Genomic DNA, 19,015 nt, shown 5'->3' with positions numbered 1-19,015 from the left:
CAGGGAAGAGAGAGGGAGAGACTTTGTTCATACCTTCCTGAGGGAAAGAAATTAGGAGTAGCTCTGTGTGATGACAGCCAGTTGTCAATCAGTTTACACATATGTCTGTAAACTGAACGTGCTGTCTTTTGCCTAACTGGCAGATCAAAAAAGATGGAGCATGTATGGGATGTAAGGATGTGAAGGTGGTTTTGTTATGAGAGGTTATCAAAGACCTGAGGAAGGTGCTGTTGATATTATAAAGAAGTTCAGGAGAGACAGCAGAGGAACCAGAGATACTGCAATGGGATGGCCTAGGACCCATGGGGATTCATAAGCACTCGTGTTATAAGCTTTGAAACAACTCCCTGAGATATTCCAATGTGTGTAGTTGAGTACCTGTATCTCTGTGTTCGTAAAAACCTATGCAAAACTGCTGTCCTCCCTCTGTCTGAGTTCTACCATATTTTTTAATAATGTGCATATAGTCCATCCTGCCTTCCTGTTACCTTTCTAAACTGAAAATGCTAGCTTTTACAGCACATGTTCAGATAGTAGTGTGCATTCTCTATCCATTTTTTTTTGAGCATCATGAGATGCATGGTATTTCTATGTGTTTCTACCCTCAAGTCCAAGTGAAGTTGACGAGACTGTCCCTGTGCATCTCCAAGTACAAATATACTTTTGTTTTGGTGTCTATTGATATGCCATGCTGGTTAAAGATGATAGCACTGTTTTCTTGAGTTTTCTTTGGCTACTTGCCTAAAAATCTCAACTCTTCTTGTTCACTGTCTCCTTAGAATTTGCAAGACAGATATTTGGGAAAAATTGCAGCCATATAACTTTTGTCTATGATTTCTAAGAAAATACTTTTTTCAGTTAATAGTATGTTTCTATTTTTCCCTATTACTGCTATCGAGAAATTTGAACTGTTATAGTTGTTAGTACGCTAATCATAAAAGCTCATAGTATGTGTTATTCTGCTGTCCTGTTTTATGAATATTCCTTTGCGCAGTGCCATAGGAAAATAGTAAGATAATCATATAGCAGATTTTGAGGTAAGAAAAGTCAGATTTACAATAATATTTTCCATTTTGTTTTGTTTTATTTTTATTTTTATTTTTCAACTGCAAAGACCAAGATTAGTTTTATTTTCCACAAAACCTCATACAGCACCACTCTACCAGCACCTGTTATGTTACAATCTCTGGTGTCAGTGGTTTGGAATTATGAGCTGTAAGGTATCCCATAACAACTGATTAATTTCCATATAGCAACCTATTAGGTTTCATAAAAGAAAGCTAATTCTTTGCTTGTTCTGTTATCTGTGGCCCACCACTAAGTCCTTAAAGAGACACCCTTCCTCTCCCTATATTGGTAATCTGAAGAAGATAACCATATAAAATGGATCTGGCACTGATGGTATTCACATTTGTAAAGAGAGTTGAAAAATTCCTTCAAAAGAATTATATTCCCTCAAATAACACTAATATGTATCTTACAAGAATTTCTGTGTGATAAGGTATTTATCTTGTAAAATGTCAGGGGTAATGAGTAAGACAGGTGCATCTCTGGTGCAGATAAAAGTTACTAGCATTTGTGTTTTGGGGAGTCTCGCCTGACCCCCACCGAAGACATCTTCCTGAAGATATCTGAGAGGACTTCCATCAGCTACCTTCAGACAGCCCCTCGGCCATCCTGTCCAAGCGCTTTCTGATCAAGGCATATCCTCTTTCAAAGATCCCAATAAAGCTTGCTTAATAAGCTGTTTGTTTAACAAAAGCAGAGTGCTAGAATTTCCCCTTATAAAATAAGGATTGGACACAATGCAATTTTTTTTTTTTAACTCTTGCTCTTCTAGTCAATGAAATCAATCAAATAGTTAAACAGCATGCCTTGGCAACTTCTGTCATATTACTTAAACCACCTATAAAAAATATTCCCAGACTCCCATATTAACTGCTCTCCGTTAAGAACGTTGTTGTACGAACTTGAATTATATGAATTTCCTCTGAACATAAGGAAAAATTTCTTTACGATGAGAGTGGCTGAGCACAGGAGCAGGTTGCCCAGAGAAGTTGTGGAGTCTCTGTCCTTGGAGATATTCAAAAGCTGTCTGGACACAATACTGGGCAATATGCCCTGTTGAGCAGGAGGGTTGGACTAAATGATCTCTAGAGGTCCCTTCCAACCTCAGCCTTTCTGTGATTTTACAATATGTTCAGAATAGTGGTAACCTAAAGTAGGGATGGGTACTACATCTATCTAGAAAACATACAGTTTAGGAAGTGCACGTTAAAAAGGTCCCCTAAATGTAATCCAATCCCATACCTAAGAAGCCAGTTGACAACTGTTAATACATAAATCATAACAGCTCAGAGTTTGACAATTACAAAAAGAAAGACTTATTGTGAAGAGCCTTTTGACTAGTAATAACCCATTGTCACAGATCTAGGCTTAATTTTAATAGCAACATGATATGATCACGTATTTTATTTATGGATCATTTGAGGAATTTGTTATGGAGATATTCTGATTAGTCAGCTATTACACCGTTAGCCAAATAAATCTAAAAGGTAATAAAACTCACAGGAAGATAAATGGCTTTCTTTTTCTTGTTCTTTTCAGTCAATTCAGGCTAATTTAAGCCTTTCACAGAATGGTGATAATGAAGGATTTGTTCTCAGCAGCATTATGGCAGGTGATTTGCATTTGAAAGTTTGACACATTTATAGGCCTTTGATCTTTTCCCTCCACTGCTAGCACCCCTGGCCAGACACCTACATGCATGTTTTACCAGGTGGAATATCTAGGAGCATTAACAGTTCTGGGAGTTGCTCTGAGGAGGTATTCTAGAAAAATAGTTATATACTTTGTGGCCAGAAAATACCATTCTATTGCTGAATTTGAGTGACCTTTATATAATGCAGGGTGAAGCATGTATGAATTTCTTTTTTGAGATTTTTCTTTTAAGCTAGAGAAAGTCCTCATGAAATATTTTAAAGAAATACGGAGTCTGATGTCATGTCCACTGAACTGTAAAGACTGGCTTATGGGATAGTTTTGAATTCACTGGCAAAAAAGCAAAAAGTATAGGTCCGTCCAAGAGTTTTGGCATATGTAGCAAACTCAAGAAGAGACTGTGACAACCATGAAGCTTTTTCTTTAACATTATTTACATTTTTACTTTATTACTTTAAAGCAGTTAGGGTAATTTACGGGTAAGAGAATTATCTCTGGGCTGGAAGAGGAAGCCTTGAAGAAAGTTAGGCCTTTACTAGCACCATCAGCAAAAATCAAGCATATAACCTGGGATATATAAAGGAAGTTCTTAATGTTTACTCTCTTACTCCAAAATGAGTAGGGAGTCACAGGATTCAGAAGCGGAATATTTGAAACAGGAGCTTGGATCTTTCGTGATTGTCCAAAATTTGCTGCCGTCAGCTAGCTTCTCTGCAGCATCATAACGGTTAATTCCAGGTCTATGTGCTTCATCTCATTCTCATCTTAAAGCTGATTCTCCAGGTAGACCGGGTTAACTAATTCAAAACTGCCTGCATGAAATTCCTTCCTGTGACACGAACAAATGATGTTTCTACGAACTGAGCTTTTACTCTGAAGGAAGATGAGGCTTGTAGGGGCAAAACCTGTTTGAGCTCTCAGGGAAACTCCAAGGATGTAGGTGGCTGGCCAAACAGCTGGCTTTAGGCTGTGTGTTGCAGTTGGGAGGATGTGGCTGCCCCCAGGAATAGTCAGCCTTTTTAAAGCTGTATAATGAGTATTGATTAGTCATTGTCTGAGGTACATTGCAAGTAGCAGGGACTATGTAAATGTTAGCTGACTTTATATATGCACTAATATGGACTCCCCAGTAGCCCTTTTGACCTCTTTTTCTTCCTCCTTCTTCTTTAAAAGAAATTCTAAGAGCTAACTCTTAGAAGAGTATGTTCTAAGAGTTAACTTCAAGTTGAATGTACTTGAAAAATCAGTTACTGGTACATTTTGGTCTTCAAAAGAGTGAGCTATCCATCTGTGTTACTTTGCTTTCAACTCATCAGAGAATGTCAGATATCAGATAAGAGCAAAAGACTGATGAACATGCATCAGCCTGACAGGTCAGGTCAATGTCAGGGAAATTTAAGATTCCTTCCTTTTTTTTTTTTTTTTTTTTTCCTTTTTCCTGATTACGTCCCATTTGCCAGTTAGTATTTACTTTAGAAAACTGCTTCTCTAGGAGCTTAAGTGTTTTAAAGCAGTATTGTCAGGAGAATCTGAATTTAATTGTTGTCTGATACTGTCTCAATTTTATACAGTAATTTATAATAGGACAGCGTCACAAGCTTTAAGTTGTCCACTGTAGTAGCCATCAAGTAGAAGACCTCTTCAGAAAGATAATCCATACCCTGGCACGGTCAGTCTTTAAGGCAGGGAGAGATTTAGGGGAGCGGGAGCAGAAGACAGGGTCTTTTTAAAATCATGCAGGACTGAGAACAGAACCTTTGTGCCTTGATTACATGTCTATTTGATTGTTCTGCCAGTGCTTTCTTGTTCTCTCATTTACAGCAAACTGGGCCCTGAAGAAGCAGAATTTTAGCCAGCGCCAGCTGCCCTCGAGATTTGCATACCTGCTTTTGTAAAATCTACCTGCTTATTCATGCAAGCCCCTATTTTACACATCCCAATTACCATTAACTAAGCAGGAACTTAACCAGGGTGCAAAACAGATGTCTGTGTCTCGTCATAGTGAAGGGGAAACCAGCAGCATGCAGTCAAATGGGCTCTCAGAGTGAAGGCAAGCTAAGAATTTAATCTAGTAATCCCTTTTTCCCACTAGTTCTCCGTTTTACCTTCTCTTCATTTTATCTTCTCTTTATTTGACCTAATAGATTAATAACCTTAATTCAGTGGCCTATACATAAGTTCTTCTGTAAGAATTTAGTTTTTTATTTTCTCCTGTGGTTTAAAAATACAAATGAAAATAATTGCTTCTTGCAACTTTAGAACCTTAACTGAGCCCCTGTCTGTAACTACTGCAACTATTTATTCTATAACTTGGGCTTTGGACTTCCTCAAAAGCCTGTTTCAAGGGGATAATTGAATGCTCCCTGCTTCTTACAGTAGATTTACCCTTGCCACTGAGCAGATGAACAGAGATATATGGTTTATATGGGCAGGGCATGTTAAAAAAAGACATAACATTCAACTTTCGGTATCAAGAAGTATAAAGGAAATAATTAGAGGATGAAAAAGCAAATGCATCAAACCTCTTGCTAACGCAGGCCATGATGCACTTGGCCTGCTTTGCTATGAGGACATGCTATTCTTAATTGACTTGCTGGCCACCAGACTCCCGGGCCTTTTTCTGCAAAGCTGCTTCCTAGCCAGTAACCCCAAGCCTGTTCTGTTGCATAGCGTTATCCTGTTCAGTGTAGGAGTTTTCATTTCCGCTTGGTGAACTTTGTGTGATTCCTGTCACCTCATTTCTCAAGGCCATCCAGGTGCCTCTGAATGGCAGTACTGCTCTCCAACATATTAATGACTTCCCCCAATCTGATCTAGTCTGAAAACTTGCTGAGCGTGCAAAGTTTACCTGTATACAAAGAGGAACAATTTTACTCAGATACATGCAGGGAACAGTTATAACATTGAGTTTAATTTGTTAGGCAAAATTCATGGAAGTATTTAGAGATATGCAGAAAAATATACTTAATATTACATTTCTGTTCATCAGTAGACTGAAAGATAAACTTATTCTTTTGTGGAATTTAGTGCGATTAAAATTAAGATTTAGAAGCTTACTAAAAAGTTTGTGCTTGCTGTTTAAAATCAATGGTCCTCACCCACCAGTTAAGCACATGTTTGTGAGCGATAGCTTGGAACAGACATGCAGCATTGTATTTCAACAGGAAAAATATGTAACAACTAAATAACATTTGTAACCCAACATTTGTGCGTTGTCTCTTACCCTAGAATATTGATCCATTTTACAATTATCAAATGGAGCTGCAAGCTGTGCCGAGAGCATAACCTCATTTAACACTGAAATGAAACAGTTTCTGTTAGTGGCATGCAGCAATTCCGCACATCAGTGCTTGGACATGGAAGAAGAAATGAACAGACAGTGATGAGGGAGTTAGCTGAGTGAAAAGGAACAGACTGAGCTGAAATGTAATTAGAGCAATTGAAAAATAGCCCCCTTTACGAACATTCAGCTTCAGATATGCAACGTGACTAGAAATAATCACCGCTGAGCTTTTAATGCTATTGGAGTTTCTTGTAAGATTAAGACTGTTTTTGAAAATCATCACGCTGCAAAAGGAACTATTATTTATTGCACAGGGCACAAAAGATCACACTAATGGCAGGAAAACAAGAGTATCAACCTTGAACTCTGACTGGGACCCTTAGGTGCTCTCACAGTTCTAAAAAATGCCCTTTGAAACCACTGTCAGGCATGGCAAAAATAGTCATCCAGGTGCTCATGAAAAGAGTATAAGACACACTTGGAAATAAACTATACTGTAGTTTATCATTTATTAAACTTGAACTTATGTATTTGGATAGCAAATGAGTCATTGTTGATGGTCATGAAATATTTGCAATAGATAACCTTCCACCTACCCCCCAAAAAGCTTTGAAATATATCAGCTTAAATTACAAGAGACCATCATTTTTAAAAACAAATCTGAAAGCTGATATAAAGAAGCTTCACTATCAGATGATGAAGTTATTCTTTCTAAAAAGTTTATATTATTTTGATAGGATCTTTTACTTTTCATTTTCTGAGCAAAATAAGCCACACTAGACTTCCTCCTCCAACTTTACCCTTTCCTTCTTGCTGAAATAGCTCGTAGACATTAAAGACCAACCACATAGTCTAACCTCCTTTCAACTTCTGTTAACAGGGGTATTAAAAAGACATTCCTAAATATCAGCTGAAAAACACTAGGTAGTAAACTCCCTACTTAAAAGGTGAATAGGTGTAAATTCCACACATAGGCCTTTTCATCTAGGAAGCCAGTTGCTTGGAGATCACATGTTTTAAATAAATTGCAGAGTGATGTCACTTTTCAGTCAGTAGAGACTGCCACTATTTGGAGGATCAAATACCCTACATTTGAGGATGTAAAGCAAATACATAGGTCCTGATTCTGTAAATGAAACTCTAGAGAGATGCTTGTGACTGCTGAAAGCCCCAGTGTAATCGATGATACTTACTTGAAATTTCTTTTCTGTGAGCAGGGTTTTAATCTGTTATTTTGGAGTTATGGCCCTAAGAACCTTAAAGGGTTGTACTGTTTCAGCTGGGATCTTTAACTGTGCTAGAACTGGCCTATATCTGTTCCCACTGCAAATGAATAATAGCGTTTTCCCTCATCCTATTTACAGTATTTGAGGTTGTTTGGCCAAAGATGATGATAACAATTGGGGATCCAATTCACACATGGTTTTCACCGATTGCAGTAAGGGCTACGGGCTTTCTTTCACAGCTCTGGACTCAGGATCAGTTCTGGTTCTCTTACTGCTTTCTTTCCCTCTAGGAATTGTTTACTAGCTGTTCATCCATGTTTTTTTGGCGTACTGACCTTAAAAAAAAAACAAAAAGAAAAAGAAAAAATGTATTTGCTGACACAATATCTGCCGGCACAGCCCAGCTTGCTCACCTAGAAATTTTATTTGTGTCAACTGAGATCAGACCCACACTGGACCCTCTTTCACAAGCAGGAAACGAAAAAGAAGCAACAAAGTCTACTGAATAAATAAATAAATGAATAAAAGCCCAAATGAAGGGGAAGCATTTCAAGGCAGAGAAGCATAGCCTAGTGGCTAAGGTGACTCTGGATAACAAAACGTGGCAGATTCTTTTCTTCCCTTATTGCCAGCTTGGGCATAAAGTGAGGCGTTCAAAACTACTTTTCAGAAGTGTTGAACACCTGCTGCGTTTGTGGAAGTAAATGAGACCTGCAGCTGCTGGCTCGACATCGGGTGTACGGGTGACTCACTCGCTCGTCCGCTCCTCTGTAAAGCAAGTTTTGTAACACCCACCTCCACAACGAGTGTGAGGGGCAGCAGCTAACACTTCAGATACCTCCTGTTGAATAAGAGGCAAAGTGTCTTTAAAAGCTTTCGGGATGTAGATTTTTTTTTCATGGTACAAATTATAAAACAAGACCTTGTCACCTAAGTGATCTACAAGGATATTTGCATGACCTGCTTCTTGTCAATAAAATAAGACTGGACTTTTGTCCTAATTCTAATGAGATCTATTAAGGAATTAGTGTTGTACAAATGCATTTATCTTGTTTATTCAGTCTCAGCTTGCTTATACCATTTTTCTTATCTGATATGTTTTTTTCATTGTTTAATGTCTGTTCCCCCTACTATTCTCAAAGCTTTCAGAAAATATACTCTAGAATACTTACAGAAAAAAGGGTAATTGAATTTTAAATAGCTATACATAAGTAACTATACTATATTCATGGATGACAGTGATTACCTGGACAACTTGAAATTTAAATCCTACACCAGACACCTATGGAACCTATGGAAGCTCTAAACATTTTCTGTTTTATGATTTTTTTTTTTTTAATAGAAAAGTTTTTGCTCCATCCATGCATATTTTTGCTTCTCCTCCTTTCTGTACTATAGTCAGAAAAATGAGTAAGGAACCTTCATTTTAAAGGAGATGACGATTAAAGTGTTAGCCTTTATATTGCAGAATAAATTACTGAGATGGAAACCAAAACTATCAGTCAAGCAGAAAATACCTTATCATTTTTTAAGTGTCAGTGAGTATTTTGTTGGTGTTAGTCTTGTATCTCACTACCCTTCAGTGTGTTGACATTACTGACAGACAAAAAGGGAATCCCTGCAGTTTGTGAGAAGTGGATCTATCTAAAATATAGATCGCAAACACTTTTTTTTGCATGTATTTGCATTCTAGGAAGGTGCCACCTGAAATACTAGATACGCTTGGCTCTTTAGTGAAAGAATATCACACAGTTGTAGTGTATAGAAAATAAACCTGGTATCCAGACTTCAGCCATGACTTCTTCCCTACGGTACTGTTCAAGGCCCTACTGTAAAACAACACTGTGAACTGCTCTACAATTTCCAGTAATTTTTCCCTATTGTAATTCTCTGTAGTTTGGGAGGTATTTTCCTAACTCAGGATCCTCATGCTCACAAGTAGAAACTTAACAGCTGTCCAAATGAACTAATCCAAAAGCAGCTAAATAACATGAGACTCTATTGGCTTAAATAGGCTGTGGATCATACTGCGATGGCAGAGAGACCTCACATAGCTTCCTGACTTAACCAAAACTGTAACACACCTAATATGAGCGAATTTGGGGAACCTAGGTGCTGTGGATAAAAAAGGCAGGTTACTATTCGAAATCGAACCTCTGGTTAAATCTATACTTACAGACTAAATGAGGTCATGGCCCATTCTCTAGCTCTGAAGACAAGGGCTATGGCCAAGCTGGCTTTGATATGGGCAAAGTCCCTTTCCTTACCACACACCTGGGTGGCCTATGCCATCCTCTGCACCATAGTCAGGCAACCAGTTGGTCCAAACTAAAATAGTGCCAAGTGTTAACAGTCAAGCCAGCTGGACAACTGTGAGTCAATTTTCCGGCACAAGCACTAGCCCTGCATTATTTATTAATATAGACAAGCCTGTATTTTTTTCTTGCCTGTGTCACTTTATAAGAGCATATAGGTTTGTAGGAGGCAGAGATTTTTCATGCAACCAGATCCATTGTCTACATGCTCTAATATCCTGCCTTGATAGCTTTAAATGCTTACCCTTAAGATATAAGAAAATAACAGTAAATAGCTATATCACTGTAATTTACATTACTTTCCCTTGCCTAATCGCATCGCAATCTCTGCATATTGGTATACAGAGATGAAAGTTGGAAGTGTTCACTTGCCATTTACAGCAATGGCATCTTGAACATGCACAAAATCTTTTTGCTTTTGGCGTCTGAACAATATTTCCTATGATTTACCCACAAACTGAGGGTAAATTCACCGTCAACATGCACTGTTTATAGTCAGCGAACAAGTGACTTTGTGACATTTTTTCTTCTAAGTTTGGCTGCGTTTAAGGGCTTAACATTTGATTCTCTAATCAAAACTATTGAGCAGAACAGTTTATATATATATTTATCTAAAAGATAAATATATTTGGAATCTCTTTCTTCTTGGCTCACCCTGTTGGCAGTTCCTGCTCTGCCCCCTTCAGATTTTTCCTCCCTTTGTGGTCTTTTAATTATTGCATTTACCAAGGAAGAAAAAGACATAAAATAAAAGCAGGGCAGAGGTGAAATAGAAACGGCACCATGAAACACATATATTGGGAGAAAAAGAGGAAAAATAGAATGGGGGAGAGATTCGAATTGGGACAAAAATGAGTCACCTATTTATGCTGAATTGGACTTTGTGCCTAACATGTGACCTTGTGACCATTGCTTGATAGTCACACAATTCTCCGGAAGTCACAAAAAATACCTGTTGTTCATACGATCTTAATTTTAATTTGTAGCAGGTGTTTGTGATTCTTATGATTATTTCAGCTCATTTTCCTTAAAGAAAGAGTAAATGAGAGTTCAGAATACAATAGGCTAACTATAAAACCCAAAGAAATCCTGACTGCAGTAAGCTGTGCTCTGAATTTCTACAGAGGATATATATATATATTTAACCTGTCTCGGGCATGGTTAGACCGCTGAAACCCTTTGCCTTCGCCTTGTGGTTCTCTCAGCATAAAAACAGTAATTCTCCCACTAGCTACTTCCCAACATATTGATCTAAAACTCAAGAATCTATGAGGGTCTTCCTAAGGACTTCAGAGAATATTGAATTGGCCCCTAATTGGAATACACTTTTTTTTCCCTTAATGATTGTAGTTAGGATTTCACAAACATAAAGAAATGACTTATTGCAAGAAGTTTCAGCTTTCCTTGGCTATATGAGTTTCAGAGGCATCTCATCACCTTTTTCAGACTGGGTGACAGTGCATACAGAAATAGTTACAGAGAAGGAATCTCTGAAACAAATCCTAATTTCCTTTCTTTCTTCCAGATTAACACTCTTTCTCGACTTCTTTTCCTTTTCTTGTATTTTACTTCCATAACAATGGGCTGATATGGAGTCATGGCTGGCAGTGGAGTTGCTCAGCGGCTGCACAGCCCAGTAGTTCTGGAGAGTTTTCCTAGCTCTCCTAATGACTTACTGTGTGATTCTGTGCAAGTTACTTCTTGCCTCTGCTTGTCCGTTTCCCCAGAGTGATAGGGATCATTAATCATCTGTAAACCGTTCTGAGACCTAGAGACAAGAAGTGTTCCTTATTAATGCTATTAATTTATAGGACATAGACTTCCACTTAAACTTACTAAGATATATCTTCACTGTTGCTTTCAGTATTGGCTAGAAAAGACTTTTTTTGGTAGAAGAAAGGATTTCTAGAGGTAGAGAATTTTACGTAATTAGTTTTTAGTTCTCTTTTATAAGTCTGATGTATTTGCTAGAACTTTGAATAAATTTCTGGGTAAAACACGTTTCTGGGCCCAACGTTTATGCATCGTGCATTTCTTAGCCAATTTTTTTTAATATATTTTTTCTGCATCTTTCTTATGTAGGACTTACTTTGGCTTTGATTTTCTGTTTTTCAGCTCATGATTTAAAATGGTGAATGAACTTACAGACTACAGGGAATGAACTGCTTTTCCTTTCTCCTGTTGAAAACCAAAGAGAAATTGTAATCTAATGAGGGGAAAGCCCCAGAGCTAGAGCACACAGAAATGCAAGCAATCTATCACTGACTTTCATTTTTAAGACACAGATAATGAGAGAATACCTTCTAAGCAGCCAGTATGGATCAACTTATCGCTGCAGTAGTGCCATTACTTTGAGTTACACAGAAAATGGGCTCTTGTTTTAATCCAGAGTTTGTGTTAGCTTTAAATTCTGTGTTTGCAAACTGTTTTTAAAAATTGATAGCTTGCTTTTTCCTCTCCCCTGCTCATCCCCCCAGCGCAATGTTAAATGGAGATGTGCAGCCTTAATTGGTTTAGTTACAAGAAGATAATGTTTTTTCCTCCTTTCTCACTGTTGCCTGTTAGCTTAAAGGCTTTTTAGCTGAAGGTTGATAATTATCACTGAGAAGAAACTAGCACATCAGGAGTTCATTTTCCATCCTAGCACTTGTGGCTCTCCTTTGAACTCCTCTCACCAAAGCCGCGTTCCCACTTTGTCACTTTCCTCCCGCTATCATAAAAAGGTCCCCGCAGCTGGAGGCTTCATCCTTTGCCGGCCGGCAGAGGGAATTGCTTCTCCCAGGCGCTCCTCCACAATGGACAAATTGCACGAGACTTTGATAAATATGGAAGATGGTTTGGGTTCGGAGCATCCTGTCTGCTTAACTCCCTGGGACTGGAAAAACAATACAGGGGCTTTTGAGCTGAACCAGATCTCGTCTCCTCACAGCTTATCTCCAGCTCCTTCCTTCGAGTCCTACTCTCCATCCCCTTGCCCGACGGCGATCGAGACCCCCTACCACAGCAGCAGCAGCAGCAGCAGCTTGGTAGGATACAGCCTGGAGGATTTCCCTGCCGCCTACCTGCCAAGCCCCGGACAGGCCCGGCTCCCCAAGGGCAGCAAGGTTCGCATGTCAGCCCAGCGCAGAAGAAAAGCCAGCGAGAGGGAGAAGCTGAGAATGAGGACTCTAGCAGAGGCTTTGCACACTCTGCGCAATTACCTGCCTCCTGTCTACAGCCAGAGAGGCCAGCCTCTCACCAAAATACAGACCCTGAAATACACCATCAAGTATATCAGTGAACTGACGGATCTTCTGAACAGCGTGAAACGGGCATAGGCCCCGACTTGAAGAACCTGTCCCTGGAAAGCTGTGATTCTCTGTCTTTACAAAAAAATCCAGCGAAAATTCTTCCTCGCAAGAATATCATGGTGTGGCGTAGGGGAGGAGGATGGAGAGAGGGAGCACAAGGGTCATTGTACATAGGATGGAGTGCTGGAAGGTGATGTAGGATTACCTAAACCTGAGCTGCAGGTTGCTGTCATGCAAGTCTTGCTTTTTGCTTTTTTATGTCTTGCTTTTTAATAATGAGCGTTTGAGAAATATTAAATGTAGTCTAATATAAAAGTCAAAAAAACCCAACTGATCCTACCAGGATGTACGTATCACTCTTCTGACTGATCTTCTGTTTAGTAAGGACAGTGGTAAAGTGAATTTTAAAAAAGTATATACCAACAACACTATAGGAATACTAAGTGTATTGATTTGTAGGCACTTTAATATTAGGACAAGGAAGAATATGCATAGTTAGTTCAAACTTTGTCTATTTATCCACATTTCTACTGTATCTAAAATCAAGAAATTAAGTAATATTAAGAAAATCTTTACTCATAATCGAATAAATAACTCTCATGCTCTGTATCTTGCATTATATATCTGATAAATAAGTATAATCTAATAACTGATGACCACAAAATGTTGGAAATGAAATATGAACAAACTGACATTTTGTATAGATGTTTGCTGATAAAGTCTATCTTCTTTTTTAATATATGCAGAAACATATCATATTTCAGTATTTAATGTATAACCCCTCTCCTTGCTTCAGTGTCCGCTAAATTTTCACATTTCATACTTTTTCACATCAGACTGCTACAAGAAATAAGACTAGATTTAGTTCTATTTCTCCTCTTCCTTCTCTTTGGTTGACTTGAAACGATCAGGTATCAGAAAGATGCAAAGTTTACCATCAAAGTGTATTGAAACCTAGAAGGTCTCCAGTAACCATAAGGTTTCCTCTACTAAAAGCTGTCAGATCAGCTGCTTGCCGTGGTGAACAACAATCCTTTAAAACAGAAGAAAGAAACATAAAACCCCCCAAATTCCAACAAACCGGGAAATAGTCCAAATCTTTATTACTTTGACCTTCATCTGATAAATGTCATGCAGGTCTCACTGCACTACACAAAAATGGGTTGCTTTGTAGATCTCATTGCAGATTGGTTTGAAAGACTTTGCGCTCTGCTGAAAGACTCTACTCTCTGAGGCCAGAAATGCATGGAGAGGAGCAAAACCTGGAGAAGAGGTGGTGCATTACTGCATTGCAGGGCTGGGTTGTGTGGAGCTGATTAAGGTCTTTCCTCCACAGAGAGCTGTAAGGCATAGGGAGCAGCAGCTGGGAGGGAACAGGCTTCTCTCACCAAGATGGATAGATCAGCACATTGGTGTTGGGCAGATGGTTTGTTTATGGATATATCCTGTCACAGAGCACTACAAAGCTAAAATTTTTTGCATCTTTCTCTTTTTTCTTTTCCTCTTTCTGTTCACGTTCTCTATTTGTTTGTTTGCAATGAAATGTAATGGTCTTCGTACATTTTTTTTCTCTAAGGCTCAGCGTAAGCTGACTCAATACTCTTCTCACATGATACGTGCATATTGCAGTACTCAGTCTGAATTTCGTCAGTATCTGAAAAAAGCAGCTAAGTTCAAATTTATGCAGGTAATTCTGTCAGTCCAAGAAGCTACTACATTTAAGGGTATCCCCATACACTTCTGTTTTGCTTTAACCCATCTTAGATTTCTCACAAGCTTTAATGTTTCAGCAAGGGTGTAGCATTTGTTACTATAAGCCTGTACAAGTGATCCAGATTTGAGCAGATGCAAAGCCTCACAGATACTGAAGCCTATCTATCTGGATTGTTTTGGATGCAGTCCTCACGCATTTCAAGGAATTGAAATAGTAACGTGGCCATGGAACCTTGCTGCAGAACCAGACCTGAAAGTCTGATCTTAAGTACATTCTTTTAGAGAAGACTTTCACTGCAGCTGATAGCTATAAAGGAGCACGTGCTCACTAGGGCTGGCAAATCACCAGCAGATGCATGTGAAGACAGTTCCATTATTCCTGGTGATGTTGTTTATAGAGCATCATCATACACAGGTATATCAATCTATGCTTGGAAAGGCTTTTAACCTTGCTCTTTAAATCTTCCACACCTGAAACTGCAAGTAATGACTATGCTTTTCAGCTTTTCAGGTAAGGAAGATGATATGAGCTAATGACTTCAGGAGGCTGTTGTCCAGGACCCAGTTAAGTAACCCTGAAGCTTGATAGGGCTGTATGCAGAATTGCCCAAGCAGCAGGTACCTTGTAGACCTGAGGAGTGGCTCAGGTTCAGCATCTCCAGCCACCCCAGAGAAAGCAGAAGCCAAAGTCCTTGCAAGCTTGTTGGTTTCCTGCAGATTCCCTCTTCCTGTCTTCCTATTGCTTCTAAGATGGAGCAACACCTCTAACTAACTGCAAAGGATTAGAGTTTCAGAAGGACCCATTTACTATTTCTGTACAAGTAAACTACACTGTGCCAGAGGCTACTCTGTAGTCCTGAAAAGCCAGTGGCCATTGGTGTGGCTTTAGAGTTCTTTGAACTCCAATAGATCATCTTTTCCCTTTCCTTTATCCCCAGGACTTCAGGTTATTTACTTGATGTGAAAGAGACGGAGATTAAGTCCCCTTCTCCAGCAGAGGAGATCTAACCATATGACCATAGGCAAGAATGTCAAGGCTAGTTTGTTCTAAATGGCACTGCTGGCAGCTGCTTTTAAACCATGGTGCTAACAACTACAGAAGAGAATATATATATATTATTTATATATAAATATAAAAAATATTTAAGTGGAAAGCTCATAGTTTTTCAGTTGGTTAGATGCTAGTTTTCACTTTTTTTTTTTTACTATTCTTACCTGCTTTTTACTATAAACATGCTTTTTTTTCCTCCTGGGGAAATGAAACTTCTTCCTACACCAGCACCATTTCTAGTCTACTGAATGAGGCATGTGAATTTTTCAGGAAGGCCTGTTTCCAATAATAGGTACAGCACTGAAGCAGGAGCTATTGTCTCTACTTGGGATTGAAAAATCCAAAAACACTGTTTTCGTATCCATGACATAAAATCAGAAATAATCAAACATTCAATATTTACATTCCCATTTTAGATCCCATGACCTTTGTAGACTGCATTTTGCCAAGTAGTAGATTTCAGTAAGTTCTACTAACAGAGGTCAGTGCCTTTATTTTGAATATATGGGTCCATAAAGCCTTGTTCAAATCCAATAACAACTTTATATTAATCCATAAAACAAAGACTGAAGAGCAGAACCTCACAGAAAGTCTAACAGTTGCATAAGTCACAGAAATATAAAATCTCTTTCATATATAGGTATCTTTTCTTAACATATGAACATTTCAAATAGCAGTAAAGCTAAGAATAGCCCAACGGTCATCGAAAGCCCGGGGCTAAGGAATTAAATTCTGTTCTGCCTAAGGGTTGGAATTATTTGCCATCCCAAAAAAAGAGAGATTTATGAAAGAGAACTGAGGGCAGTCCAGTACAATGACAGGAACTCTCACGGCTTTAAGACTTCTCCCAAATCATATTACTACCTTTTCCATATCAGTCAAATTGCTTCGCTGACATGAAGAGGGAGCACAGAGAATAAAGAATGGAAAATCAAAGCATGATCTTCTAATGCGTTCAAAATTTTCTCATGCAAGAAACTGATATTTCAGATCACGCTTTAAGAGTGATAATAGCCATGAAAGTACAGCAAGTAAGTGCTCAAATACAATACGGAGGAGGGACAAAGACAGTAGGAAGAACAGAGCAGAACTTTACAAGATCTTCTGCAGAGATGCACAAAAACATTTTAGAATCATAGAAAAAGCCTGGAGATCTGGAAACCTGGCCATCTGGTTGAACTACATACAGCTCCTTCATTTCCAGTTTACTGATCAGACCATTATTCCATCTGATGTTCCCAAAACTGGTTGCTGCACACTAGCTGTAGGTATTTTGACTCTTAACAAGTGCTCCCAGACATTACAAACATGCTTTTGTTTTAAGCCAGAGACAAACAGTATAGACTCTGCACAGGCTATGCCTGTCCGAAAACACAGAAGATCAATGTAGTAGAACAGCTTGCAGGCTGAAGGCAGAAGTAGCCCTCAGGCAGAAAAGATGGAGGGGAACACCCCTACTCCCCACCAACCAAAAAAAAAAAAAACACACACCACACACACACAGAAGAGGAGCACCAAATTAGTAAAAAGCCTGGAAGTCAGTAGCTGCATTGCTGAGTTGCTCTTTTAGTTCAAAGCAGTGCTGCTTTCGTTTTGGATGAATCACGGGGCAGGGACCAGAGGCATCTGAACTGTAGAACCCTTGGAAAGTTTTCCTCATGGTTCTGGCTTGTCACTTTTCCCTGCTTTTTATTGCAACGGAATTAGGCAGGGAAGAGCAGATAGCTATGTAGAAAGGATGTTATACAAAATAATTCCTTTGTGCTGAAGGCCATTCACCTGGCGCTGCTGAAGGGGATCATTGCTGCTTTCGTAGGACAATAGGCTTTCAGTTTCTTCTTTTACCTCACAGAGACCAACGGCTGCTCTGATGAAGCTAGAAATACGTGATGCTACTTTATTTAGGAGAGAGCACGCCTCTGGAAGAGAGGGAGTCTGGTAGTTAGGACATTAGCCCAGCATTTGGGAGACCTGTACAGCTCTCATCTCCAGGGCAGGCCTTCCTTTTGAATTCAGGCAAGCGACAGCTTTGCTGTACTCTCTGTAAAACGGGTACAACAGCCTGGATAGACATGGAAGATGGTAAGGTGGTCACGTACTATTCCCCATTCAGATTCTGTTCTATTCTGCCTCCGAGGGAATATTCTTCAGTCATTAAAAGATAGCATTTGGAACATGCTCTCCTGGTGACCCCTCACTGTATGTCTATGGAGCTGCAGAGCTCACCCCCTCACGAAAGCAGGGGGAGCCTGGCCTGCATAAAGTGCTTTGAAATTCTAAACTGAGAAGCACCACATAGGTGCCAAGAAGTTTTATGGTTACACATTTGGGCTGCACATAGGTGTGCTTTGAGGGAAGATAGCCTCCCTCTAACAGGCCTTGGCAGATTCCTTGGGGGAAAGCTGCTAACGCATAAGATAGAAGGCTTGTGGAGCTGCCCTACCTAGGGAGGTCAAAGGCCTTCCCTATAAGGCAGCAGGGTAGTAGTTTGCAAGATGATGTATGTCTACAGACACACATATGTACGTATAGCCCCAGCTTCTGATGGGCCGACATCTGACTTCCTCTAATGCCTTATCGTGTCTATCATCCAACAACAAATGCTATTGCCACGTTTTAGAGATGGAAAATGAGTCATAGGGAGAAGTCCTAGCTCCTAATATTCCAGCTTGTTTTCAGTGAGTTAGATCCATCTGGACCTCCTCCTTCACTAAGCGTCTGACTTCGTTTCTGTTGCACAGAAACATCAGCCTAGGTTTGCCCTTATCACTATGCAGATTGGGGTAAGGAGACTGATTCAGCCCGCTTATGTTTTAAAGTATTGATTTTGAAGTACTTGTCAGTCTTAGATTTGGGAATCTGGTCATCCTAGCTTTACGTTTTTTTACTTAAAGAAATGACACGGATGGAATAAACTAGCAGAAGGCTATTAAACTTATTTGTGATAGAAGCCAGAACTTGAACCCAGACTTCCCAAATCATTAGCTTACTGCTGGACCATGTTTTCATGTGAATGTAGGTACATGGTACTTACTCTTCTACTGCAGATATTGAGGTTTAAAACAGAAAGCACTACAACATACCAAAATAAAAAAAGTAAATTGGTCTAGAAAATAGATTCTCATTCTTAGTTTTTTCAGCATTCAGCTAAAAGTTTCTGCTGTTTTAAAGGACCAAAGTAGCCTACACTTAAAATATATATATTAGCCATGTTGCCTAATGCAGACTATAGCAAAAATGAACTCTATGTCTATCAGTGACCAAACATAATGAGGCTATTTGTATCACTGATTTACCACCATTTATTGCAAGTGGAAGTAACTGTCTGCAGTACACTTTTGTTATTGTTTCTATTTTCCTATAAAAACAAATCACACCAGACTTTTCCCCCTTAGACTTTTATCATTCACCTGTTG

At 39.1% G+C, this 19,015-nt stretch overlaps 1 protein-coding gene across 1 annotated transcript; it reads left to right on the top strand.

Moving 5' to 3' along the window:
- The first annotated feature begins 12,295 nt into the window (after window positions 1-12,295).
- MSGN1 (mesogenin 1) lies at window positions 12,296-13,568 on the top strand. The gene has a single exon (XM_009680534.2). It carries the CDS (start codon window positions 12,341-12,343, stop codon window positions 12,860-12,862), a length of 522 nt encoding a protein of 173 aa, XP_009678829.2. The 5' UTR covers window positions 12,296-12,340; the 3' UTR covers window positions 12,863-13,568.
- The last annotated feature ends 5,447 nt before the right edge of the window (window positions 13,569-19,015 follow it).

The sequence above is a fragment of the Struthio camelus genome, chromosome 3, assembly GCF_040807025.1.
Source record: "Struthio camelus isolate bStrCam1 chromosome 3, bStrCam1.hap1, whole genome shotgun sequence".
NCBI classification, from domain to species: Eukaryota; Metazoa; Chordata; class Aves; order Struthioniformes; family Struthionidae; genus Struthio; species Struthio camelus.
The sequence above is the reverse complement of the archived record's forward strand: the minus strand, read 5'-3'. Positions and strand labels throughout refer to the sequence as shown.

Coding starts and splice junctions, on each gene's coding strand:
- MSGN1 (XM_009680534.2), top strand. CDS start 12,341: ATGGACAAATTGCACGAGACTTTGATAAATATGGAAGATGGTTTGGGT.